Source organism: Scleropages formosus, chromosome 3 (genome assembly GCF_900964775.1).
Source record: "Scleropages formosus chromosome 3, fSclFor1.1, whole genome shotgun sequence".
NCBI classification, from domain to species: Eukaryota; Metazoa; Chordata; class Actinopteri; order Osteoglossiformes; family Osteoglossidae; genus Scleropages; species Scleropages formosus.
In genome coordinates, this window is record NC_041808.1 from 30,832,788 (window position 1) to 30,860,713 (window position 27,926).

Below are 27,926 nucleotides of genomic sequence, written 5' to 3' on the forward strand. Positions count from 1 at the left end.
GTGCGGAGAGATGGCGAGAAAGACAGAGCGGAAGAGAGTTAGTGCAAAAGAGTGGAAGAGGGAGAGAGGGAAGAGGGCTGGGTTGGGTTGAGTTGGGCTGGAGGGGGTTGAGTCCAAAGTGATTTCTTCCAACACCTCAGCGCTGCCTGTGCAGCGGTTACCTGGTTACCAGTGAAAGATGGTGCCTTCGCCGCCCTAGCGCCGCACTGCTCTCGCGCTGGACGCTTCCATTCAGCGGAGGTGGGAAGCTGTGCGCGTTGCGAGCGCCTTTCTCTGTCGCTCTCCTCACTACCGAAAAAAAAAAAAGTGTCCGAGTCCTGCGCGATTTCAGTCCGCCTCTAAATAAATCCATCCGCGCTCGCTCGGCAGCCTTCTCCGGCTTTCAGCACGCAGCTGTGAACTAAACGAACGCACAGTGCAGCACTTTTTCTCCAACTGGACACAGGAAATCGAGCGTCTTCTTCGTTCAAGTTCGGATCCCTTCCCAGGTGAGTGAGAGAATTTTCGCCCGACTCGTATCATGTACAAGTACGGTGCGGTGCGGTGCGGTGCTGCGGCCGTTCGCGGAGCTCTAGTCTCTCAGCAGCATTGCGATGACACACGGAGCGCAACACCCGGCGCGGCAACTTTTCTCCACTCGGCGGCCGAGAAAATGTCCACGGGGCCCTGGCCACGCGTGATCCGTGAAGATGTGTGACACCGCTGCGCGTTACTGTGACTCGCGGCGCAAATCCTCCTGACACTTAACGTTTCGTGTCGCTTTAACCTTGCTTAGACACTGTGACTGTGCGTTGTTCAAACTTCCACAGGTGAATCTAAATAAAATAACGACCGACGTTATATAAAAAATAGCAGTTTTTTTACTAAACGATTTGTTATATCCATATATATATATACATACATACATACATACATATATTTTACATTTACATTTAGCAGACGTTTTTCTCAAACAAAGCGACTTCCAAATGGATCATCAGCCCACACACAGGTGACTATATATATATATATATATATATATATATGTATATATAACATATAAAATCTGGGTATTGACTCTGAACCGTCCATTACGTCGTTTCGTACTTCTAAACTGAATACCTTTACCTTCTGTACTTCTATGCTGTTCTGCTTCTTGTGTTTAGTTTCGCAGCATAAATATGGAAAACAAAGTTTAAGAAACGAATGTGCCAGAACGAGACAAGCCAGGGGAACAGCACAATATTAAAAAAATGAAAAATGAAACTGCAAGAAAAAGGTATAAACGGCCATTATCCGTTCATCGGTCTATGTTGTTAATCGACAGTAATCAATCATTATTAATTTTTAGTTTAAACTGTAGCGGAGAGCACAGATTTACACAATGGACCTGTGTGCGCGCACCTGCTGTCCGCGTGCCTGAGTGAGTGCCCGACTGCGCGCGCACGTGTGTTCCAGTGCCGATAAATCGGTGCGTGACATTTTAGCAGTGCTCGTCTGTAATTATTTTTAAAATAAACTTGGATGTTCTTCCATTGAAACGTGTGTGGCATTGGAGGTTAAATATATAACACACACACATAATATTGTAACGACCCGTGTAACTGACGAGCATCGTGTTTGAGCGGGAAAATGGGTTTTTTGTAAATACTGTACTGTAGTTGAGAATTCTGGGTAAAATGTGAATTAGCTGTCCAACCGTTGTGGGGCTAACAGGGAATATCAGGGTGTGGGTGTCTGTTGGACAGGGTGAAGAGAAAGCTACAGGCTTGAAGGTAAAATTAAGGTCCTTCAGGAAAACGGGTCCTCGGACCCAAAGCATAATTTCTTTGTGTTTGCGTCAGAACCTCTTACTGTGTTTTAATAAACGTTTATAATAATGGATGTCCGTCCGACCTACTTTGTCCCACTAGAACCTAGAGTCTAGAGCACAGTGCTACAATACATGTGTAAAATGTAATATAGATACATACACACACTGTCTGAACCGCTTATACCATACGGGGTCGCGGGGAGCTGGAGCCTAACCCGGCAACACAGGGCATAAGGTTGGAGGGGGAGGGGACACACCCAGGATGGGACGCCAGTCCGTCCCAAGACACTCCAAACGGGACTCAAAACAACAGACCCACCGGAGAGCAGGATCTGCGCCTACCCACTGCACCACCACACCCCCCCAATAGGTGGATAGGTAATTTAAATGTTAAACTATCAGGTTACTATGTTTCACTTACTTGTTATTCTTTCCTACCTGCAGCTGTTCCTGTGGTCCCATGAGGACAAACGGCTGAACTTTTGAGGCACCCACTGAGTGGGGATGAGGCACTTGTGCGGTAGGTCCAGGAGCTGGGCAGTGGCAACAGGGACGTTCTTAAAACCCATGGCTCAATGCGGGACATAATATGTGCCTTGCTCTTTCAGTCCAGCTTGCTTCCTCTTTCGGCCCATTGTCGCTGGTTGCTTTTGCATTATACACAGGTCATTTCCTCACTACATTGTAAAAACAAAATCAATGTAGCATTATTATAGGGCTGTCACTATCGATTATTTTGGTAATCGAGTAATCAGACAATAATTTTGGCGAGTACTCGAGTAATTGTTTTTTATTCACAGTAAAAATAGAATCAAGTGAACAATAACATATGCTTTGCATTTCAAAATTGAAAATACTTTATTAGAAAATTACTAAGAAGCCTTTAAAAAGACTTCAAATACAAACATAAGTCTTTTAATCCTGCATCAAGAACATATGCCATAATATTAAGCAATGCTGTTAACAGTATGTGTGAAAATGCTGACATAAGTTTTTCACACAAATTTCATTATTATAGTATTTCATTATTCAGTGCATTGTGTTAACAAGTCATGCAGGATCATGATTGGGGAGTGGTAAAGCTCCTGCCTTTAGCCCCAAAGGTTGCTTGTTCAAATCCCATGTCCAGCTGTAGTACCTTTGAGCAAGGTAGTTGCCCTAAATTGCTTCAGTAAAAGTTAGTCCACTGAGTAAATAGTTATTACATTAACATTTGGAAGTTGCTCTGGAGAAAAGCATTAGCTAAATAAATAAATGATCGTCTCTGTAACCCAGTAAACTGTCTTGGTTGCCCAACATGGGTGTGTGTTCTTTCTCAAAGTGACTGTGTAAGAACAAATCATAGGAACATAGCTGTGATAAAGGGTGCAGATGGCAACCCTGACATGTGCGCCTGGATGCGCTGTGTATGCTAATGGAGCACACTGACAAAGAGAATTCATGGAGCTCAGTTAAAATGTGACAGATGTTGTCTGTGCTCTTGGACACATCTGTCTGTCTGGCTAGTGTCCACTACAAAAGCCTCAGTGGGGTTGTTTGTGTCAACAAGGATTGTGGTCATTTCCTTCTAAATACCGCAAGATAAATTACAGAGGGCTGGTTTTCTAGACATAAAGTGAATAAAAACAACAATTTTATTGAGTAAAAGGATTTTAAATCAAAATTTTCTACTAAAAATGTGTATTTCAAGAGTGGGCGTTACTTATATCCAGAAAATAATGTAGTCTCTTGCTTGCTTCTGACCTTTCTACCACTCTACTCATTGGATGTCATTGGCTCTCATCTCCCCTGTTAAATGCCTATACGCATTTTGCATTTCCACATTCATATGTGAAGTTGTGGCTGTGGCTTTCTGTAGGAAAAGAAGAAAAAAAAACGTTGGTGAAAAATAAAGGCCCTGCTGTCAGATCAATTAGGGGCACTTCACGGCATACTCCCCTCCTTAACAACAGTACGGGTCTCGGAGCCTAGGAAAAGAGGCTTTCTGCTCTGTTGTGATTATGGTCATTGAAGCTATTCATGGTCCCAATTTCCTCATCCTCATCTAAGAGTGCCTGCGCATGCTCGTCTAACGTCCACATGAAGAAACGCACACTCCTAAATCCAATATTCTGGGTCACGTGTACTTCCAGAATGACCCAATTGCAAACAAAATGCGGTAGATGCCATAGCTGATCCAGTGAGACCTTGAATTGTATGTGCGGAATTTGCATTCTCTCTCAGGAGTGCTCGTGTGTTCCGCTTTCGTTCCACAAACTTAAAGAGACATGTTGGAAAATGCATTTGTGCGTAACAATGTCTGGTCCTAGGAAGTCATGTCAAAATGATAATGGAAACATTATTACCCGACCACCTCAATTCGACAGATGATTCAAAATTTAGATATATTAGACATCCTAATAATTTTTAAGCAATTCGCATTCAAAATTCCATTATGAATACATTACTTCTGTGGGAAACAAGAGCTCTAAAGGTCCAAAAACCAAGCTATTTAATAACAGGTAAGATTGACTATATTTACATGCAAAATTTGAGTCAATAATAATGAGTCAACCCTGAGCTATTTTTTGAGCTCTGGAAAATCCTTACGTATTAATATGTTTTTGCTCCTACCTTTAACCTTCTACCAAAGGGTGTGGAACGCATTGTAAAGTAATCATTGATACAGTCGCACTAAAACACAGACATGCCATTCAATATGCTAAATGATTTCATTTTATGCAAATCCTGGAAATGGCTATGACTCGCAGGTTTGGGAGAGGGGAACCGATCCAATAAGCTTCCAACTTTACACACAAAGAGTTTAAAATTGAAAGCCTTTTGGATAAATAATAACTGTGCATGACTGGGAAACAGCTGAGCTGTGCCACAAGTCTCCGCAAGTTCCAGCTCCTTTCACTACACCCCCTTCCCCCACGACACACACACTAAGTGGATCCTGCTGGAAAGCAAGCTGGCTGTACTCCTTTCCACAGCCTGACATATCTTCTGTCACCTCCACACCCACACTCAGAACTCCCTGCCCTTACGGAGTCAGAACATACAATCGACACCAAGAGCGAGATATCCGATAACTAGTTCAGATTTCCAAACGTGTATTTAAATACAGCTTTGACGGTTAATGGAAAGGGGCAGGGTATGCTAAATATTTCCCTTTTCACAGTATCATTGTTTAGTATCCCCCTCCACACACACACACACACACCTTGGTTCTGTTCGCTAGGTGGGCGTGGTGAAATGACTAACCTTTTTTGATTTCATTCCACCTTGCATTAGGTCATAGCACACAGGATGAGAAGAGGCTCATTACACACCCAGTTACTTCTAATCGAGTCACTAGATTCAATAAGGCGGAATTACCACGAAGTCATAAAGCCAGCGCTTGGTCTCACAAATGCAGTTGTGTGAATTGCTCTAGTGGTTTGATTTATTCCTTGATTTAGTGGCGCATCTAAATACAATAAATACATGGGTAGAGGTGGGCTGTGTTATTTTTAGAGGGGGTGCCACCTTCTCTGGTTTATCACGCTTTATTTATTTATTTTTCTTTTCCCCCAAGCAGTTTTTGACTAGTGCTACCCGCCACCTACTGCAATTTCTGGTGCCTCCCACACGCTGCCTGCATGCGTAGCAAAGCTCACTTGTGCCTCTCCTTTCGTACACCCTCATGTACATCAGCAGTCTACGTGTACCAGTGCCGGGAAAATTAATCCCACAGACGAAGACAACACAGAAATGTTGGATTGGTGTAAGAAACGATTTCCTGTTGATAAGCCTTGGTAATGAACCGGTAAACAAACCAGAGTGATCTATATTGTTGTATTTCAGGGTTTTTTCATATTCGCAAAGAGGGACATGGCTTTCCTTAGATAACCGGACAGCTTGTAGTGTAGTGGTTAGAGTTACTGCCATTGGCTCCAATGGTTGTAGGTTTGATCACCCCCTCTACTACAGTGCCCTTGAGCAAGGCATTTACCCAAAATTGCTTTAGCAAAATTACCCCACTGTGTAAATGGGTGAATAACTGTAAGTTGCTTTGGAGAAAACCATCAGCTAAATTAATAAGTGTAAAAAAAAAAAAAAAAAAGCAACATGGCAAAATGAACTTACATGAAAGCTGTCCCTATGTTGTTGCCCTCCGAAATGTGATATTAGAGGAGAAGAAATCTGATGGTGTCGTAAGGAAATGCTCTGAACGCTGAGGAAATTAAAGTGCACAAATAATACTGAACAGTGCTGCCCAAACAGCCCTGTCTACAGTCAAACTTGCTTTGGGCGTACTTCGGAATCCACACGCTGAAAAATAAATTATATGATTTTTAAACAGGTACATATATCCATGAGTCATACTGAAATCTGAATGCAGTGATGAATTAGTGTCTGATTCAAGTGCTCGGGTAGCTATTCATCTCAAAACAGGAGAAAAATAAAAATAAACAAAAAAACAAGGTCAAAAACATCGCTGCTCATTATTTCAGCAGTAACTAGATTTGTGGTGTTCTGTAGGTAAGAGAAAAATCACTGTTTATTTATTTTCAGTCAGTTATGGAAAAATACCATCTGAGCTGCTTGATTTATATAGAAACCCTAACCCTATTCATTTCTATATATATATATATACACACACTTTCTGAACTGCTTGTCCCATACAGGGTCACGGGGAACCAGAGCCTACCTGGCAACTCAGGGTGTAAGGCCAGAGGGGGAGGGGACACACCCAGGATGGGATGCCACTCCACCGCAAGCAGGACTCGAACCCCAGACCCACTAGGGGGAGGACCCAGTCCAACCCACTGTGCCACCAAACCCCCCCTATAGATATGGGTTTCTAACTACCAGTGTAATTATATACAGGTGGTCCCCAATTTACGACAGGGTTACGTTCCGTGAAACCAAACTTAAGTCAAAAATGCATTTAATACACCTAATGCACACCTCTGAGTGACAGACCGGGAGATGCGGATCGCTGCTGCTGCCCAGCATCGCAAGAGGGTATCGCTCCGCGTATCCCTTGCTCTGGAAAAAAATCAAAATTCAAAGTACGATTTCTACTGAATGTCTATTGCCAGCTCACCATGGTCAAGTCGAAAAAAATCGCAAGTCGAACCATCGTAAATTGGGGACCACCTGTATGTAGCTCTAGGTATTTCCTGTTTTGCATTGTAGGGAGTATTAAACATATGTACAGATGGACAGATACAATTTGTGTACAATCCCCGATGCGTTAACGAGCTCGTGGGGGAGGCTCGCAAGTTGCAGCAGGCTCAATAACCTCTGCTGCTTGGGATCAGAAGTCTTTCACATAGACGTGCCCATATTGGCATGAGCCAAATTCATAACCTCTGCTGATGACTGACTGCCTGGGGACATGCATGTGAACATGATGGCAGGATTTCATTGAACATCCCTCATTATATTGCATTTACACTTACATTTAAATTTATTAATTTAGCTGATGCTTTTCTCCAAAGTGACTTACAATGTTAATCTGTCTACAACTATTTATCCGTTTATACGGCTGGGAAATATTGCTTGCAGGAAAGCAGCCACAGGGAAAGCAGGAGTGCTCCGCCTGCTTGCTCTCCCGTGTTTTACGAACTGGCTGGGTGATGAGGGAGGGCATGGGCTAGTGGTGTGTCCCTCAGCACGCCCACTCTCTCCCCAGCCCCCTTGGCTCATTTATGTGGCGTTTGTTGGAGAGCACATCCGTCCTTTTTCCACGCGCATCACACTTAATACTAATTGCACTTCTCCGCTCTGCTCTTGCTGGAATATCCACCTGCTCGGAGTCTGCGCCGTTCCGTGAATCAGCGAGTGATCTAAATACAGATGGCATTTTTAAGCTGCTTTGTTGTTTTTTTTTTTAATTATTATTATAATTCCAGAAATGTTACATGTGCAGAGCGTGGCGCTGCAGCCCTTTAATGTAATTGGCAGCCCGAGTGCGAAAACACGGCCACTTTTAATGACAGGAAATCAAATGACTCTTTTGCGAGTTGTCACAGGAGGAATCCAATAAGGACATGATTAATGACTCCATCCTCAAGTCCTCAGCCGACAGACACGGCTCCGTGCCCGCAGACCACCGGCCTCTTTTTCCTGCCCACCCGGGACGCAATTTAGCAAAACACACCATCTCTGCGATTAAGCACACAGCAGGGGTGACGCTCTTGATCTGGAGTGATGGGAAACAGCTATGGACCGAAGGAGAACAACTGTATGTACATTAACACAATCAGCCCATTGCAGTATGTGCTCCCCACATGCACTGTCCTTCACGCTGTTCTCGAACGCTGCGGCCTTGCTGTTGCTCGACTCTTCGGTTTATACCTTTCTGAAAGAGCAGTTTTCCCAAGGTCAGTTTTAAGTGTACTAAAATATGCCAATATAGGACCAAGTGAGTTATGAAAACCATACTACTGGAGCCGTGCATACTAAAAGTGCGATGCTCTTTTCATATCTACTTAAAGCAGCAGCGGCCTACCGCCAATATACAAGAAATATAAACCAAGCAAGGTATAACATGCCAAGGGCTGGATTGAATGATGCAAACCATGTAAAGTGCGGGAATAAAGAAGTGTAATAAAGGGGAGAGCAGTGCTCTGCAGGAACACACTCTTAGTCACAGAGGCTCTCATACATACAAGGCTGGCCTGCAAAAGGCTTTTCCCATCCGGCCAGTACAGAGGGAGGTGGTTTATTGAAGTACCGACATCTAAGGCCTGGAGTAACTGATAGGGATTGAGGGAGTGGAGAAACAACTGTGATGGAAATCACAGAACTGAGCTGCTGGGGTGGGGGGCATGGCATTTTTTTTAGCTACAGCAGCTGTTTGGACTGCCAAGAACCATTGTGAGTGGGGCTCGGTTTGTTTACGCTCGGCGTCTGAGGGACGTGGTGACCTTAACTAAGTGCCATTACTTGTGATTTCTGTGCAAAGACGAGCGAATGAGCCTGTTTTACAGAGTAAGTGCCAGCAAACAGCTGTCGCTAGGCTATTACACAAGGTACCTTGCGGGGTACGTGATCTCCGCGATGCTGAAGAGAAGCTATAAAAAGCGGTACCGACATATATTCAGTCGCAATGTTTGCTCAAATTGTGCTGGCGAGATTTTCGTTGTCCGTGTTGTTTTTTTTCCCCTTTCTTAAATATGAGAAAATAAGCTTTATAAGTAAATGCCAGAAGTGACACCAAGCGATCAGTTTAAGTGAAGTGATTTAACCTCATGGGAAACAAATAGGGATACCTGGTAGCCTAGTGGTTAGAGCTGTTGCCTTTGGCTCTAAAGATTGCAGGTTTGAGCTCCACCTCTACTTGTAGTACCCTTGAGCAAGGTATTTACCCTAAATTGTTCTAGTAACTTTATCCAGCTGTACAAATGGGTAAATAATTATGACCCTAACAACATAAGTTGCTTTGGCAAAAAGCATCAGCTGAATGAATAAGTATAAATGTGCTGCACCCAAGACTTTCTCACAAAAACATGTCTGTAAGAGTTTTTTAGCTTTTGCTGCAATTCGTTTAGAGTTATGTTAGATTTCTAGATTTCACTGTGTCAGTGTCCTGAAAAACACATGGTGATTGTGCAATAAAGAAAATATCTCACACATTGCTTTTACATGATGGGATATAATAATGTATATGGTTGACATTACACAGTATATTCCTTTGATGACAAATAATGGAGGGGGACCTCCCCTCGAAAAGCAATGCTGATTCCCCTTTCCGTGTGGCTCCACCTCATCCATGTGGCTCCAGATTTTTTTGGCCTACGGAGTACATGTGGCCGGTGTGGTTTTGAAAATGCTATCTATCCCATTGCGTGGTTCTTTGGGATTGTGTGTTTAATATTGTTTACATGAAGGTTCTCGGTGTTGGAAAGTCACCACCTTTTGTGCTGCACCACAGTTTGAGATAAGACTTGTTTCACCTTCGTCTCTAGCTGAACAAGAAGGCAATGTGGAAAAAATGTGATAAAGCCTGTTCCTTCAGCATGCTCTTCCGAATGAGTGCTTCAGCAGTCCTGGGTGGCACAGGCGCAGTAATTACTGAAACTGCGGCCATAGTCAAGCTCCAAAGTGGGAAGTAGTTACTGTGCTGGTTAAAGGAATCAAATCAGAGGCTGAAGGTTCAAATCCCATGGAAGGAGTTACTGTTTAATGAAGTACATAACTCCAGCTACGCTAAGAAATGTTCAAATATCCATAAGGACCATGATACATAAGATGGTGTGCCAAACACATAAATAATGTAGTGGAATGCAGCAGGTGTCTGGCGTATTTATCTTTCGGGCTAAATGTTAAAGACAAAAGGGGAATTTTTTATGCGGCGACAACCAAGGGTTGAGGCCGTGAGTTTGGTCCAGACGTCTTACAGCAAGCAAGGGCAGAATTTTATGGACGTTATAAACCACTTGTATACCAGACCACATACTAAAAACCACTTTGAATCATATATCTTTGTAACAATCCCAATCTCCACCGCCTGGCCATACGTGTATGTTATTGCAACAATTGTATAGCTAGAATGGTTCCCCAAGAGGTCCAGAAAGAGCGATATGAAAGAATAACATTTTCTCATATGAGTTGTCATCTGTGTGCCACAAGAGCAATTTAAAGCAGATGCTTTCTCCAAAGTGACTTCCAGTGAACACTGTGTAGTGTTATCAGCCCACACCTTCTTTTTCCAAATACAAAGAAATCCAGGTCCATTGGGTTGGATCTGTGTATCACATTAAATAAGCCACCTATGTAGTACGGGAGGGGCAACTGGATGGATGGTATCAATCACTTCAACCGGTAACCTTAACCCTCTCCAGCCTAAAGAGATAAGTATAGGACAGAACATTCTTGAGATACTCTATCTATGTGGTTGCCAAGAGTCAACATCAACTTAATGGCACTTGATAAAAATATTATTTAAGTTTCATATGGGGTGCTTTGTGAGCTTTTCCTTTTCAAGGATAGCTTTCCTTCATTAAAGTCCAACTTGAGAGAAGAAGTGTCCTTAAATTCCTGCTGACAGCCTCGTGGCAAAGTGCACACTGCCATAAGCAAGACATGAACAAAGATTCAAAGTGTGCAAAAGGACAGGTAAGAAGAGCTGGGAGTTAGTGGAAATTTAAAAAAAAAAACAAGATACCTCTGGTGTTCTTTGGATGGGTTAGGCAGCCGGCTTGGCAAGAGTGTAGGTTCTTGAGATGTCAGAGGTGTTTCCGTGGAGACCTGGGAACACGTGGAAAAAAATGTGTGAAATTAAATGAGTCGGCGGCAGTTCAGCGAAAGGCAGCGCCGAAGCTAGAGCAGAATTATCATGTGGATGCTGAAAGCAGATCAGAATGTTGAAATAATCTGTTGGATTTTTTTTTTAGTTTTTATTTAAAAAATTAAAAAAAAAAAAAAAAAACCTTTGTTGAAATTTTTACAGTAAGCAGAAGTTTAAGAAATTTCAGGTGGCAGGATGTGTTTTGCACCCTAAGCTCTGCAGGCTACATTTCATTCACATTAAGCACTTTACATTGTCCTCTTCCATCCTTTCTGAAATGCTCAGTGCCCTTGTAGAGAAGAAGCTCTACTTGTTCTTTAGAAGGACCTTAGATGCCTGAAGGACAGCATGCAGTTCTGTTTTATTTCCATTTAAGCTGTAACTTATCTTTTTATCCCCCAACAGCATACGGTTCCAGCTGTAACTCCAACATAGTTTCCTGCCAGACCGTCTTTTTCACCCGGTGAAAAACCACAGTGTAGCCATTATAGCTCTTTAGCCAATTTTCCTCTGTAAAGGACTTAAGAAGTTTATTCAGTAAGTCTCTCAGTCTCACTTTCGGCAGTAAACGACTTACTTCTTGTTTCTGCCGTAAATGACTTTTAAGAAGAATAGCTCCTCAGTTCTGTGTCAAGCGTAATGAGACAGAAATAAGAGCTGTCTTTTCAGGGGATAACTGTAACTGTTTTTTTTTAAAATCAATAACAGCGGTAAGGAGGAGGCTTGATCATATTTTGACAGTGAGTGTAGAATTTTTATTTTTTTTTTCTGGTATCATCTAAGAGAATATCATAACCTCCTGTAATGATTTTAAAAGCCTTGCAGCCAGATTGCAGAAGAATTTCGAGAGCATTAGATGACTACAAGTAGAAGAGCTTTGGTTTTTTTGTGTTGCATTTAAGGATATTGTCCGAGGGGTTGTAATGTAAATGTAGATACGTTATATTCAGATCTACGAGGCTCTAAATTCGGCAATTTTGGGCGGGTAAAGGGCCGCGATCAGAATCAAAGCGATCTTCCGGGCTTCGGCTGGTTGGTGAACGGGCTCTCACGTGTCCTGCGCTTGTGTTCTTTTACACTAAACTCCATCTGTTTCTTTTCCTCTTCTCCTTTGCTTGTTACTGCCCAGTTACTGGCAGAGTTTCCCCAGATTGATTTTCCACACAGTCACAGTCAAGCCCATTTATGCAACAAACAGCTCCCATTTGGAGTCTGCAGAAGGAAAAGCTGATTAAAATGTCACTTTCTATTCATACATCTACTTCCCTGCTGGCTTCTGGAGAGTTCCGCTCCTTGACTTATAACCGCATGTAAACAAATTTATTATAAGCTGAATTATTACAGAAACAAGGGGATGAAGCGGCGCTCTGAGAAGCAGGGGAGGAACTCTTGATGTGGCTCATCGTTCAGGACTAGACCAAATCCAGATGCTTTTGATTACCAGCCAAGTACTTGTGCCTAGCTGTGACTAAATGAACATAGATCTTCACTCCTGGTCCTGGAGGGCTGCACCACGTACACATTTTCGTTCTAACCCGAGCATCTAAGCACATGGTTGAACTAATTATTTACGTAATTTAATTTCTTAAGCAGTCACTGTCAGTGGTGAAGAAGAAAACCTTTTCTCTTACATCTGCGAGCATGCTGCTACCCTCCGTTCATTTCTGCGTGCTGTGAGAGGTCGGAGTGGGCGGCAAGGTCGGACTGTGGCCAAAGCGCTGCTGTTGCCCACCGGGGCGACAGCAACGTGCCCCATGTGGGGGCCAGGACCGAGGTCATCAGCAGAAACCTACGCCTTTGTCTTCCCCTGGGGTTAGCAGTTACTTCGATCTCCTTAGACAGCCTGTCCTGAAGATGGTGAGACTAACAAACCTCAGCGAGAAGCAAACCTCACACTTCTCAGCCTCGCAGAAAGGTAATTAACATGAATTTGCTCTGAGGGGAAAAAAACTCGGGCTGAAGAAAATTGTAAAGTTTACGACTCATCAGCAGCATGAGTCACTTTACGTAAAAGCATCGATCCCGACGGAGGGGCGGGAAACGACGCTTCACAAACACCAAGATATTAGAGGCAACTTATTAACGGCCCTATGCAGCCTTTACGAGCCCTGTTCCGTTTATTTCTGTGCTAGACGTGCATCCATTCTTGAACGCCGGAAAGCTTGGGAAAATACAGCATTCCAGGCTGACGTGGGTGGGAGACGTAATGCCCCTGAGGACTTCTCTCAGTACGCAAGCCCTCCCGAATTTGCAAACTGCATTGAAGTTGACGTTGCACAAAGATGAATAAAGGTTCTGTGTTATAGTCCTTACTCTTTCGTGTCCCAGCAAGAATGGGTCATTTAGCTGATGCTTTTCTCCAAAGCAACTTCCAGTGTTAAGGTTACAGTTATTCACCCATTTATACAGCTGAATAATTTTACTGGAGTAATTTAGGGTAGGTACCTTGCTCAAGGGTACAACAGCCAGAGGAGGGGATCGAACCTGTGCCCTTCGAGCAGTAGCTCTGACCACCACGCTACCAGCTGTCTTTAAGGGGACTGGGGCAAAACCTATCACACAAAATATGGGAAACAACCTATTGTGGTTGAAAAAGTGCCACTGAAGTGTCATTTCAGTTTTACCTTCAGTATATCATTTATATTATTTTGTGTATTACTTGATAAGGTGCTCACAAATATTCATTAAGAACTGTAGAAAAATGACCGAAATGAGTGACAGAAAAATAATTAAATGGTCTCATTTTCCCCCAAAGCAGGACAACCATGGTTACTTGCTTGCTCTTTCTATTATATTTAAAATCAATGCAGTTTTTTTCCTAAAGTATTATTTAGATAAGGAAATGAAGAGATAAATTAGTTGTGTGTTATGTGTGACTTTATATGTAAAAGGGTTCCTGTGATACCCTCTATTTTAGGGAGTATGAGTCCTTTCAGCATAAGGGTTGAGGTGAGGTGACGTAGCAGGTTTGGCTGGGTCCTGCTCTTGGGCGGATCTGGGGTTCGAGTCCTGCTTGCAGTGAGCTAGGCATTGCGTCCTGTGTGTGCCCCTGCCCTCCCGGGTTATACTCTGGCTCACCGCGACCCCGCTTGGACCAACTGCACTTGTTTCCTGTTGCACGCAGGGCAGCTGCACAATCACATGGCCAAGCAAGCATGACATATGCACCTTCACCATTTCCCAGCATAAACACGAAGGAATAAATAAAATCAGCTTCACAGCTGCCTGTTTTAGTGATTATTGCCATTGAGAGTATAAACTGCGACCTTTACTAATTATGCTCCATGAAAATGGCACGATGGGTAATTAGGAATGATGTGAGAGTAAGAGCAGGACAGTGTGTGGCGTGTAATCATGAGCCACCGCTGACAGCTGACAAGCTGAAAGTTTGAATATAGCCAACTGGATTCAATATTGCACCCTTCGCCCCAGCCCTAACTTGGTTATTTTTCATCAATTTGTGTGCAGGAAGCCCGGTCAGGCTGCCAACAGTGAAGCACACCCAGTGCTCTCAAGTCACATGTACACCAAGCGCTCGTACAGTAAAGGAATAACATTATCTACTGGGCACTTTCAGTCAAACTCAATCAAATATGAAAGCTCATCAATACATCCGGGCCGCCTGTCGAAGTGTAAAGGGCTCGGCCAGCGCCGGGGAGGTTCCTTTATCGAGCACTCCCAAGGTTCTCGGTGATTTTTCCCAAGATTGTGCGGTCAAACCAAATATCACGTGCTTTTCTGTGTGTGCCAATCTATGACTTATTCCCTTCGTATCGGCCTCTCCTTTTCAGAGGGCCGCCTCCCAAATAAAAGGGAAGCCGTGATTGCTTATTGTCATGTTTGCATTTGCACTTTCCGTTCCAACCGCAGACAAGTGCTGCTGTAGCGGTGCTGTATCACAGCGCCTGGGTGGCACGAGAGGACATGGGTTCAATCCCCGGAGTTTGCATGTTCTCCCCCGTGTCTGGGTGCTCTGGTTTCCTCCCACAGTCCAAAGACATTCTCTTCAGGTTCCCCCATAGTGTGTGAGTGACAGAAAGAGTGTGTTGCACTGATGTATGGATGAGTGACCCATTGTAAGTAGCGTATCTAGCAGTGTAAGTCACCGCAGTGAATAAGATGTGTGGGCTGATAAACTACATAGAGTTCATTGGAAGCCGCTTTGGACAAAAGCCTCTGCTAAATATGTAAGCGAGGAGGATTTTCTTGATGCATCTGGAGCCTATTTTTGCACGGCCACAGAGGTGGTATCCGAGCTCCGCGCCAGCAAGCTCTCCTTCGGCTGAGAACGAACGTCGGTGCGTCACGTGTAACACGCGGTCCTGCTCAAATAGCAAAAAAAACGGTGTGCCTTGCGGTGCGGGAGTCCCGAGCGAGAAGGATTTCAAGAATAATTTAATATGCGTTACACGTGACAAAAAAAACCATTTGCAAGCCAACAAATGGGCTGCGGGGTAATAATTTCAGAGGGCACACAGCATTAAAGAACAGTCAACATTTATCTTTGTGAAACCTGATGGCGTTATTCCCAGGAAGAGGGGAAGCATTCATTTGCCCCACGCGCTCAGCGATAACCACTCGACAAGGGGCAGTGTTTGCCGAGCTGAGGGCCGACGGCTTCGTGCGAGATATGAAAGCCCTCCGTGCTTTTTGGACGGCCACTTTCCATTCCCCCCGCCCCCCGCGCAGGCTAATTGCAGGGCACCCCCCACCCAACGCCCGCTTGCGCGCTTGGTTACTAATAAAATTTCAATTAGCGGCTATCCCGGCGACGCCAATCTGTGGGAACACGCCATGTTTATTTTGCCTGAGGTGTCAACAGCCACAAAGGCAAGCCAAACAGCGGAACAGCACCGCACACATCCCACCTCGTACCCACTCGCTTTTCTTCTCCCCGCGCCTGTTTAATTGTTTCCTGTCTGACTCACGCACGTCTGTTTTCCACGCTGCTGCATTTTCCCCCTTTATCTTTTTCACTTCATTATTTCTCATTTAGATTTTCTTTGTTTTCTGCTCTTTTCCCTCTTTGAGCTTTGGTTCCCCCCTCCCCCCCCCGCCCCACGCAATTTGTCTTATATGGTTATTAAACATAATTATTATTATTATGGCTTTTATCTTTATCACTTTCTAATAACAAAGTGCCACTATCCTTGGAAGCACCGAGATACTGCCAGTACTCTCGTCTCAGTGCTGAAAGCGCGTAATGATGCTTTCAGACATTCCTCGCGCCGCATTTCGCCGGTCACATTTGCTCTGCCGGCTCTGACTGAAGCCACAAAACACGCAAAGCTCCCCAGTTGCTACTTGGCCACCCTTTTCTTTCAGGACCTGTATCAAATTGCCTGTCAAGCATCAGTCTGTATTAAAAATGTTGTTGTGTATAACTGAGGTGCTTTGCTCAAAGGATATGGAACAGCAGCTTGTGCTCAAGGCAAATTCTAAAAATGAGATTTACTAAACTAATTTCACTTTGCCGGTTCATTTTTCTTCTGAGATCTTCTCTTCGGAGCACATCCCCATTATTATGTGTATATCAGGACACCGGACTGAACTAGCGGTATTTCTCATGCGTTGTGTACCTTTGATTATGAATTGCAAGATCGTTAACTTAATTCTTGGTTCCCAGTGCAGTCTTTTCCATCTTACGGTTAGGTAATGCCGCATGAACGCAGGATTGTTGAAATCTGCTTCGTACTCAGCTTCATCGTAAGCATATTCCGACCCCACAAAATTGATTGACGACATGCCTTTCTTTCTCTCTTCCAGGACAAATGGATCTTAACTAAGAAAGACTGTTGGTCCAAATCCTCTTTATCCATGGAATTCGTCCCCACCTTCTCACCAGCAATCCTAGAGACCCTAAGCAACATTTCAAACCTGTGCAACTATACGAGTTGCTCCCACTTTTTGCTCCCGCTCAACGACACATTCCTCAATGAATCCCTGCTCAACTCCACCAACTCAACAAATCCGGGGAGCAACTCTGGTGTGGCCGGGGTCCTCATTCCACTCATTTACACCGTCGTCTGCATCATTGGGCTGGGAGGCAATACTTTAGTCATCCACATCGTTCTTCATTACTCCAAAACCGAGTCGGTGACCAACATCTACATCCTAAACCTAGCAATCGCCGACGAGCTGTTCATGCTGGGCCTGCCATTCCTGGCAGTCCAGAATGCCCTTCAGTCCTGGCCCTTTGGCTCGTTTATGTGCAGACTAGTGATGACAGTGGACGCAATCAACCAGTTCACCAGCATTTTCTGCCTAACGGTCATGAGCATCGATCGCTACCTGGCTGTTGTTCACCCCATCCGCTCATCCAAGTGGCGGCGCCCACAGGTAGCCAAGACAGTCAATGGCACTGTATGGGCAGTATCCTTCATGGTGGTCCTGCCTGTGGTCATCTTTGCAAACGTCCACAAAGTTACTAAAGGGGGGATCTGCAACATTATTTGGCCTCAGCCAGAAAACATCTGGAAGGCAGCTTTCATCATCTACACATCAACCGTAGGATTCTTCTGCCCCCTTCTCGTGATTTGCCTCTGTTACCTGCTCATTGTAATCAAGATACGTAGCTCAGGCAAAAAAGTCCACGCTACGTCCAACAAACGCAGGAAGTCCGAACGCAGGGTCACCTGGATGGTTGTCATCGTGGTCGCAGTGTTTGTATTTTGCTGGCTCCCGTTTTACGCCTTAAACATCATAAACTTGATTGTGCGTCTCCCGGAGGAGCCCCAGGGCCTGTTCTACTTCGTGGTGGTCCTGTCTTATGCAAACAGCTGCGCGAACCCTATTGTATACGGGTTCCTCTCCGAAAACTTCAAGCGAGGCTTCCGGAAAGCTTTGTGCCGGTCTTCTCGGAAGGTGGAGAGCCAAGAGCAGACAGACCGCCAGCAGCAGCAGCAGGAGGAGACGAGGAGGGTGCTGAAGCCTAGAGACAGCCTGCGACGGGTGATAAGGGGGGGAGAGGATGAGGAAGATGACGATGGTAAAGACGTGACAGAGATGAGTGAGATCTGCAGGATTTCGCAGAATGGCAATGGACAGCAGGAGAGTTCCCAGCCTCTGTTTGTCGAAAGGGCGAAAGCAGAAGGTGTCCTCGAAGCATTCTCACCAGATCATAAGGTCAAGGCAGGGGAGGCAAGTGGAAAATGCCCAGGCTCCGGGCCTGTGACTGCCATCCCTTCGCTCCTCAATGGTACCAAAAACGGCAGCATCAAACCACTACCTGAGGAATCGGTGGAGAAGAACACTTTGCTGGAGATCAGTTATTTGTAAATTATAAAAGAAGCATGTCTGCCTGTACTGCTTAACACAGAACCACAGTATTAATTCCTGTCTGTAATCTGAAAGTTACTTGGGTAGCACTCCGGTACTGCAGTACCGTAGCAGTGCGTCGTACAGTGGTTCAATTAATGGCATTTGTGAAGCTGATTTAGTAGATTTAACAGATTTAAATGATGAGACTGACGTAAAATGAAGAAACTGCACATTTCAACCGGTGTTATTTCAGAAACTAGGACACATGTAACAGCTGGTATATTTGTATGTGACTTGAATTATGTGCCTGTTGAATGCTTATGTGTTCCACTGTAAAACAAGGTATTATTAGTTTAATTAGTCACTTGCTTGCTTCTCATTCTTCTGGGAAGCGCACGCATTGCCTTGCATATGCAGCAGACAAGCTCCATGAAGCAGCCGGGCTACAACTCGAGGCAATTCCCTAACACGTTGAACGGGTGTGAAACTGTGAGCTCATGGGGGGGGCGATGTAACATTCAGAAAGTACCACTCTCCACACACCTGGTGTATGTAGCTCATCCTTGGTCCAGCCAAGCAAATCTCTAGGAAAGCTGAAGACCTGGGGAAGAGTGTCGGTGCTCCATCCTGGGTTTAATTGGAGCGTAATGTCAAGGAACGGTGAAATGCGCTTACAAGAGCAGGGGACTATGCAGGCCGGGGTGCTGCCGCTCGTGTGCGTCAGCCGAGCCACGGGAGCAGACTTTAGGGCTCATTAGAGAGGGAAGGCAGCACCGTGTCAAACTCAACCTGAGAATGCAATAGAGGAGAACACCTGCCCGCATGGCCAAACCACTCCAGCAGAGCTGTACTCTTTTCCCCGTGAATATCAGTCAGTGCGCTGCGTCTCTTCAGGGCTGGATCTCTGTTTTTTTCAGGGGGCAGACGAGTCGAGAGCATTAAAGCAACAAGCAGCTGTCCGGTGCTGGAAGTTTATATATCGCTGAGAAAGTGCGTCACAGTGCACAGGCTTCATTGCACGTTCTGTGTATTTCAAGAACTGGAATTGCAACAGAAACCCTAAGGACAGGGCTCCGTCATTGTACGCTCTGTCATGGTACTGAACATAATTTGCTTTGATTAAAAACGCCTTACTCCGCAAACTGTTCAGATGAAAGTGCGAGAATAACACGTACGGTCACATTTTTACGTAAAACTGCCTGCTAAATGCACCAGCACGGTAAGCACGGCAGTGATCGGTGGACCTCGGGGTGGTGCTGAGCTGCAAGCCTCAACTGCTGCTGCTTCAGTGCTCTCGCCACTGGCAAGCAGGTCAGAGCAAGCATGACCTCCACCTCGGCTGTGAGCGATCCTTAGGCGGAGCCACAGTGACGACAAGTCTAGCAGCTGAGATTTGCTTTTCTCCTCAGCAGACCAAGCACTCAACTCCCAGCACCAGATACATGCCAAAGTGCCTACGGAGAACCTCCCCGTTTTCCTCCCACACTCTTGGTCCAGAACAGGTTCCCACTTCCATTTCTAGAGGTAAAAAGCACTAAAAGCACAGCTTTGGTTCAGAGAGAAAAACTTGCCGATGGCACAAAGGCACACACCGCTCGTCTAGGAAGAGGGAGAAAAAGGGCTCGCTGCAGTTTTAACGCACATCAATTACAAACACACCCGGAGCAACAGAGGAAGAAACATGATGAAAAGTAGCATATCGTTTAGCTTTTATTTCTGTTTCCGATGCCTCGTGCGCAGGTCCCCGAGGAGGTCAGCACTCCCAGCCTGTGGCCGTGTAAATATTCCGTAAAGCCTCCTTCAACGGTCGCTCTTTGTTACCTGTAATACGATCCAGCGTACGTATTCCTGTGTGCGTGAGTCTTGTCGTCAATCCCATCAGCGAGAGCCCACCTGAGAGTTGAAGGGAGGGGGGGCTTTGAATGTGGTGGAGGGCAGGGGGCTTGAGGTCAACTTGCGAATTCCTGAAGCGACTCACAGAAGCCGGACGCCCACCGAACTGAGCTAATATGCACCGCATTTGTGTTTTTCTATTGTTACACACCATGTTTATATATCTGGAAGCAAAAATCAGGCTGTTAGCCACCGGGAATACTTTGATGTCATTCTTCTATTTCGCACAAACCTGTGCGTTAAATGCCGATTCCTGAACCCATTAATACCAGGCTACAAGCTGTAGGGGACGTAACAAAAGGCGGCAATTATTACGCCTTCACTCACCGTTACTTAGCTCGTGTACCTTTACTCTTCACTGTGGTTTAACTGCTCAGAACTATTTAATTAGCTGTTCTTTTTTTATTGGAAAATAATCATCGTTTTGCATCGTTGCCGAACGCTGATAGCTACGCTGAAACCCATCAGCTTCGTAATGCCTATTCATTTCAATTGCGATAGCATTTCCATTATTACTGAACTGATTTATTCCATCCGTTTGTAAGCAAAAATGCAAAGCAAATGGAAAAACCCTACCAGTAACCAGACACTGTGGTATTGAGCAGCGTGTTGGACTTTAGTACCATAAACTTTCTGCAAATCACAGATTTTTGACAAGAAATGCAACAATCTAAAGACAAGGAAAAGTTCTGAGAACGGGTACCATCATGCCTCCTTTTATAATATAGTGCTGCTTCAAAGTATGTGCCCCCCCCCCCGTGTCCCTTAACTTTACCATGAGTTTTACCTTCTCATTATTTAATGAAAAGCAGTCTCTCATCGGAGTAGGCGGGTAATGACCAATTCCATATGTTGCTTTAGAGGAAATTTTGCGTGTAGAAATGCATAACGTAATTAGTGTAGGTACAAAAATAAGTGATCCCCAAGCTGTACTGGTTAAACCAAGTTGGTAAATAGAACCAGGTGTGCAAATCACATTCCTTTTAAAAGTTTATTTTAATATTTCACACAAAATAATGACCATCCCTGTAGGATTCACATACTTTTAAGCTGCACTGCATATTTGGAATAAAATTCAGAGTACAGCCATGGCAATATTGCGATGGGCATTTGTACAACTTGGCATATTTCGCACACCTTATTTTGAAGCTCTGAAGTATGACAATGCATCTCACATTAAGGAGGAAAAACTTGAAGGGAGGGTGCTTTATAACAAATATATGGTATAACAACGTCACTCTTTTCTATTTACTTAATTATTCATTATTTCTTAAAGAGTGTGCTTTAGTCATTGTTTGTGCCTCAACTGCAGCCAATCCCATATATAAAGGAGAAAAAATAAACACAGGATTTCCTGAAGCTTATTGTCTTTGTTCTTCTGAACTTCAGTTTCCTGTTATTTGCATACAACTGATGCACTCCACTCCACCAAAAAAGCCATTATTTGACTGAAAACAATTATACTACACGTGGTTAACTGCTGACAAGAGTAGCTTCCTGAGTGTTCATAAGTGGTGATGCTGTTTTTCGCATTTTAAAGAAAGCCGAGAGTGTATCCTATAATATGCAAGAACCCAAGTCGTTTCGATCCAAATACACATGTTGGAGTAAACTATCACCTATGGTAATAAGCCAACAGAGTAGTTTGCATGTATAGCATATGCATATGACATGAGGTTATTTGAGAAATGTGGGGGCATGGTGGCACAATGGGTTTGGCCGGGTCCTGCTCCCTGGGTTCGAGTCCTGCTTAGGGTGCCTTGTGATGGACTGGCGTCCCGTCCTAGGTGTGTCCCCTCCAGCCTTACGCCCTGTGTTGCCGGATTAGGCTCCGGTTTGCCGTGACCCCGCTTGAGATAAGCGGTTTCAGACAGCGTGTGTGTGTGTTATTTCAAAAATAGACATTAACTACATTTTTATTCAGCTCATTTTTCAGGATCGGCACAAGCAAGCTAGCCTAAGCTTCCCTCAGTCTCCGTGCCTCAATATGTTGTCTTTTGTGCTTATTTTTACATTTTGTCCAGAATGTCCTGAACCAAGAAGGAAGTTCAAAATTGTCAACAGTGAAAAGGGAGATGAAAATAATGGAAACTGGTTGGTTGACAAACAAGGAAGCAGGATGCAGGTAGCTGCATGGAGGTATTGATTTACGAGACTCTGCAAAGGTGGTGCGTACATTGCCTTTGTGGCACCATGAACTTTGAACTGAGATTAAAGCCTTTCTCCGACGAAAGGGGGATGTTACCAGGGGGCTTATGGGTAATGAAGGGCACAGAAGTGTTTGGAGCAGGATGAAAAGAGCTGGTTGTGAGGGGAGAATCCAGAGTCACTAACCCTGAAGGTGCTGGATAGCTCTTATGATGGACATGAAGGAGTGGTCCAACATGGTTGTTTGGTTGGTGGGGGTTCTGGGATTGCATTAGAGAACCCAAAGGTGGGTTCAAACTGGATGGAGGCTCCCCTTAAATGAAAAGTATAATTTGTTTCTGTGAATCTGCTCGTGAAGGTGAATTCTTGGAAAACAAACCGTTAATTGCCAATAATTTATCTGAACAATGTGTTCCTGAGCCACAAAAACCACACAGCCCACAAAATATCTCCATTGTCTTTCAAACCCAGAAGGCAACACGGTGGCACAGCGAGTAGCAATGCTGTCTCACAGCGCCTGGGTGGTGCGACAGCACTTGGGTTTGGTCCCTGCACAGTTTGCATGCTCTCCCTGTGCCTGTGTGGGTTTCCTTTGGGCACTCTGGTTTCCTCCCACAGTCTAAAGACATGCTGTTCAGGTTCCCCCATAGTGTGTGAGTGACAGAGGGTGTGTTCCACTGATGTATGGATGAGTGACCCAGTGTAAGTAGTATATCCAGCAGTGTAAGTCACCACGGTGAATAAGGTGTGTGGGCTGATAACACTACATAGAATTTATTGGAAGTTGCTTTGGAGAAAAGTGTCTGCTAAATAAATAAATGTAAAGCAAGATTCAAAACCAATCCCCAACTATGAGAATTAATATAGAAACTTTTAATTCCAATTTTAAGACCCATGTGTCCCAATTTACTTATATGTAAAACTTCCCTTTTTCTCTCCCTTTCTTTCTCACCAGTTTATGTTACTATGGTACTTTCTGCACTGCGTTCATTCAGTATCGGTTACCACTTGTTCAGTGCAGGGTCATGGAAGTCCAGAGCAATGTTCCTGCTAAGCTTTGTGTGCACATGGTCCATTACCCACACGCACATGGCAAAACACACATGTAAAGAATCCATTTTCTAATCATCACAAATTTTAGGCAGTATAAATCAACTGGTGCCCTCCTCCTGTTAAGCCACCTGCTCCTGTAAGGTTGTTATTCTCTTTGTCTTGCTGTTCTTCTTGCTACTTTTTTTTTTTTTTTTTTTTTTGGGATAGTTTAACATTTTCATTTGTTATGGCACACATATTTCAACTATACTTTGTACAATAATGGTTCATTGAGCACGAAGCCTTTTAGAAATCGGAGGAAACATTGGTCTGGAATCCATGAAGATAGCAGACATTTGAGGCAGGGTGCACCCTGGATAAAGACATTATGATAATCTGGCTCACATATGTTTATGAGATAAAGAAATAAAGTTGACGAGATCTCCACCTATATTTTTCTTTCTACAAAGCCCCGCCTGGACAGTATGCTGTATGTTGGAGGTACTATACTGTTCATTCACAGAAGACACACACAGACCCTGGAGGTAGGAAATGAGTACCTACAGACAGCACAACCACAAAGATGTATACTGGCAGTAGTATGGAGGCGGTTTATCATGAACCCATTGATCCCCCCCACCCAGTTCACTGGGGGTGGGGGTAGATGCACGTCTGTGGAGGTGTTCGCATCGATAAAAACACGCTGTTTAATGGGAGCCACTAATACAGAGCAGCTGTCAGCAATTTCCTTCCCAAACACTGGAGCGCTTCCAGGGTCTCGATTAGTGTTAGCATTCAAGTGCAAACTCAAGGTTTGCAGCGTCGCAAACGAAAAAAGGCGCACTTAACTGCAACGCTGAAAACGCTCCAAAAAAAGAGAAAAACCCCTCCGGCACAGGAAGCGACAGGTACTGCTTTTCTCCAACTGCTTGCATTCCACCCATATAAAATTCCGAATGAAAATGCTGCAAAAAGACCACTATTAAATCCAGCAAATCACAGCACTGCCTTATACATTATTGAATAATACATATTCAGTGTTTCCATTCATCACCCCTCTGTAAATCCACCAAAGGATTTAAAAAGGAACTTCCAGCACTAGTCTTCCTCTAATATTACTCAGCTGAGCCTATTATATTGCACTGCAGCTTCATTCATAATACTTATTAAAAAAATACCATTCTTGCTGAAATGCCAGATTGCAGGAATCTTTAAAACAGTTACAAAGGCCAGTTAAATTTTGTGCTCATGTCAATATCTAAACGAAAATGAGGGGAAAATATGGATCACAACTCTGTCTGATATAATCGCTAAGGCTGCTGCCTGACTCTCGCCTTGTGCACTAAAAGAGAGCAACAACCTCTTCCAAATTAGTATCCACTAGGCTTTATGGTTTAGACCTGTATCTAGGAAACTACGTCTTAATGGCTGTGAAACAAACAGGGGCTACGCTGGCTGTTTGAGCTGTCTCTTTGATCTTTCAAAGTACCTTAACTCAAACATCCCTCCATGGACATGGATGAAGAGCTCCCGACTTGGTCATTAATGCGAGATGTACGAGAAGTACATCCTCCAACCGCTCCCCTTATGCTTTTCCAGAAGCAGGTCCTCTTTATGCCACTTCTCAGCAGGGCACCAGATTGAACCCCGGCTGAAGACACGGACCCTGCCGCTTCAAGTCCCAGGAGAAACCCTTCCGTGCCCTTTGCGAGACACCTAACTAGAATTTCTGCACTTAAAAACAAAAAAAAAAATCTGCTGTATAAATAGGCATAAGTGTGTCAGGTAAGCTGAAAAATAAAAACAACTTACTCTCTGGCCCCACTTCTTAGAAAGGCACCTTTTAGTTTGTGTCTCTTCAGAAACTGTCTTGGCCTTAGAATCGTGTTTCTTGAGCAGTCCGTTGGCGCTGTAAAGGATCTAAATCAATACATATCGGCACGTGACTCAAAGCAAACGCAGCGTCAGCGCAGATGACCGGCTCAGCTTCACATCCAATGCAAGTCTCTATAGGAATGAGTCAGGTTGCTAGGAGACCAGCTGCATGGAAAAAAGAGAAGAAAGGAAAGCTTAGTATGATGTTATTAGATGGAGCGAAAAACAGGTAAGTGGGTGGATGGAGCCGCATTAGGAAAAAGGCAGAAGGGGAGGGTGGAGGAACCTCAGCAAGAGATGGAGACGGCGTGAAACAGAAAGGTCAAGATAGATTAGAACCGATGTGAAGGTCATGCGATTTATTTGTCTCGTTTTGCACGCTGCTGGAAGAACGGAGTGGGAACAACGCCGATTCCACAAGGTGCACCCCACAGAAGGACATCACACACTGAGCAGTACTCTTGGCAGTCATCTCAAATCACATTACTTGCCATAGCCAGGTAACTCGAGGAATATTAAAATGCTTAGTTGATTAATTAATGACACTTTTCCTGCCTGTACTAGTTCATAACCCGCCGAAATATCACTCAAAACTGTGTATCGAAAAAGTACAAATGAATGTTAACATAAATTCATTACATCTACATAAATATCCCCTGATGTCTTGAATCACAAGTGAGGATTCAGTTTCACCCCAGTCTGAATCAAATAGAAATCATTAAAACAAGACATTCTATAATTAAATTGTGAAGTGTGGATTTGAATGGCACTTGTCTCTCTTTTAACTGTTCTATTTTTACAGAAATTTTCCTGCGATGCCTTTCAATACTTAACACTTGGATATTTGTACTAGCCTATCAATTCTTTTTTTAATTTAGTTTTCAATATAATAATGAACTGAGTTTTAATCTCTTTGACGCATTTCACTTTCAAATTTTTTCTTGATGTATTTTTTCTGTTTCTCTTCTTTTTTTTCTAAGTTTCTTCATATTAATCACCTAGTCACGAAATTACATTTAATCTAAATTTATTTCATCAAGGAAAATGTTATTTATGACTTGAAACTCAGAAGAAATATTAACTGATTAATGTTACACTAAACACTTTCCACTCTAACAAGCACAAAAGTTTCATTATACTAACGCATTTATGGTCTCTGATGAAACATTTCATTGACCGACTGCGGCATTTGCAGTATTTAATTCAGTGCACTTTAGGATTTATCCATCCATCCATCCATTTTCTTTCCCACTTGCCCTAGTAGGGTCGCGGTGGCAACAGGGAGTGCAGAGAAGCCCAGCCGTCCCAGTCCCCCGCAACTTCTTCCAGCTCAGCCAGGGGCATCCCCAGCTGTTCCCAGGCCAACTGTGAGATATAATCCCTCCAGCGAGTCCTGGGTCAACCTCGGGGTCTTGTCCCAGTTGGCTGTGCCCGGTATACCTTCAAAGGGAGGCACCCAGGAGGCATCCTTACCAGATGCCCGACCCACCTCAGCTGGCTCCTCTCAATGTGAAGGAGTAGCGGCTCTACTCTGAGTTCCTCCCGGATGTCCAGACTTCTCACCCTGTCGAGGAGAGTGAGTCCCGACACCCTGCAGAGAAAACTTATTTCGGCCGCTTGTATCCGTAATCTTATTCTTTCGGTCATTACCCAGAGTTCATGACCATAGGTGAGGAAGGGACGTAGATCAACCGGTAAATAGAGAGTTTTACCTTACGGCTCAGCTCCCCCTTCACCATGACAGTCCGGTACAGCGACCGCGTTACTTCTGTCGCTGCTCCCAGTCTGCGGCCAATCTCATGGTTCATTCTCCCCTTGCTCGTGAACAAGACCTCAAGATACTTAATACTTAACTTTAGGATTTATACTATATGATATTATGTGATTTAATAGCTCATGTTTCTTCCAAAGGTGTGACCAAGCATGTAATGGGTTTCGAAGTGACAAGTGTACATTATAGCACAGTGCGACACTTCCCATTTCTCACAGGGCAGAAGGTAGTGTAGTGGTTAAAGCCAAAGAATGCTGGTTCAGATCCCTCCTCCTTCTGCTACTTACACTTAATTGCTTCAGTAAAATATTAACCAGTTGTATAAATGAGCAAATCATCCCTGGAGAAAACTGTCAGCTAAGTAAATACATGAAAATATATGTTTTCTGAAAATATGTAAACACGTAGGGGTTAACAATATTTTGTAGAAACAATACCTCCTTGTTTTTGTAAATCAAATTCTCAAATAGTAAAAATGTTGAGCAGGAAAGTCAGTAAGGACTAATGAATAAATAGTCTTAGGTAATTAAGCAATCAAGAGTCAAAGAAAGGCATTAACCATCAAAACTGTAGGCCCTTTTCGTTCTGTGGCTCCCTCTCTCATCGTAAACCATTTTAATAAGCTGTTATTCACACATTAAAGAGCAGCTACTTCGACATGAGCTGTAGATATAAATGAGGGATTGTTATTTCAAGACATACTTGGGTTTGCGTGTCTTTTTCCTTCTATTAATTTAAAAAAGAAAAAAAAAATGAATAAAGTCACAGTGGAGGGGGATGTGGTTGCGCAGTGGGTTGGACCAGGACCTGCTCGCCGGTGGCTGGCGTCCCGTCCTGGGTGCGTCCCCTCCCCCTCCAGCCCTTTGCCCTGTGTTGCCGGGTTAGGCTCC

General features: G+C 44.1%; 1 protein-coding gene across 2 annotated transcripts; it reads left to right on the forward strand.

Moving 5' to 3' along the window:
- Positions 1 to 428: 428 nt before the first annotated feature.
- On the forward strand, positions 429 to 18,343 carry LOC108925941 (somatostatin receptor type 5-like). 2 transcript variants are annotated; one of them, XM_018738313.2, is made up of 3 exons: positions 444 to 488; positions 2,237 to 2,312; positions 16,824 to 18,343. In XM_018738313.2, the coding sequence occupies exon 3, from the start codon at positions 16,875 to 16,877 to the stop codon at positions 18,333 to 18,335; it is 1,461 nt and encodes a 486-aa protein (XP_018593829.2). In that variant the 5' UTR covers positions 444 to 488; positions 2,237 to 2,312; positions 16,824 to 16,874; the 3' UTR covers positions 18,336 to 18,343. The 2 variants fall into 2 exon arrangements, with proteins under 2 accessions (XP_018593830.2, XP_018593829.2); XM_018738314.2 differs by lacking the exon at positions 2,237 to 2,312 and having other exon boundaries at positions 429 to 488.
- The last annotated feature ends 9,583 nt before the right edge of the window (positions 18,344 to 27,926 follow it).

What these genes read in the sequence shown, in the direction of transcription:
- LOC108925941 (XM_018738314.2), top strand. Translation starts at nt 16,875, where the DNA reads ATGGAATTCGTCCCCACCTTCTCACCAGCAATCCTAGAGACCCTAAGC.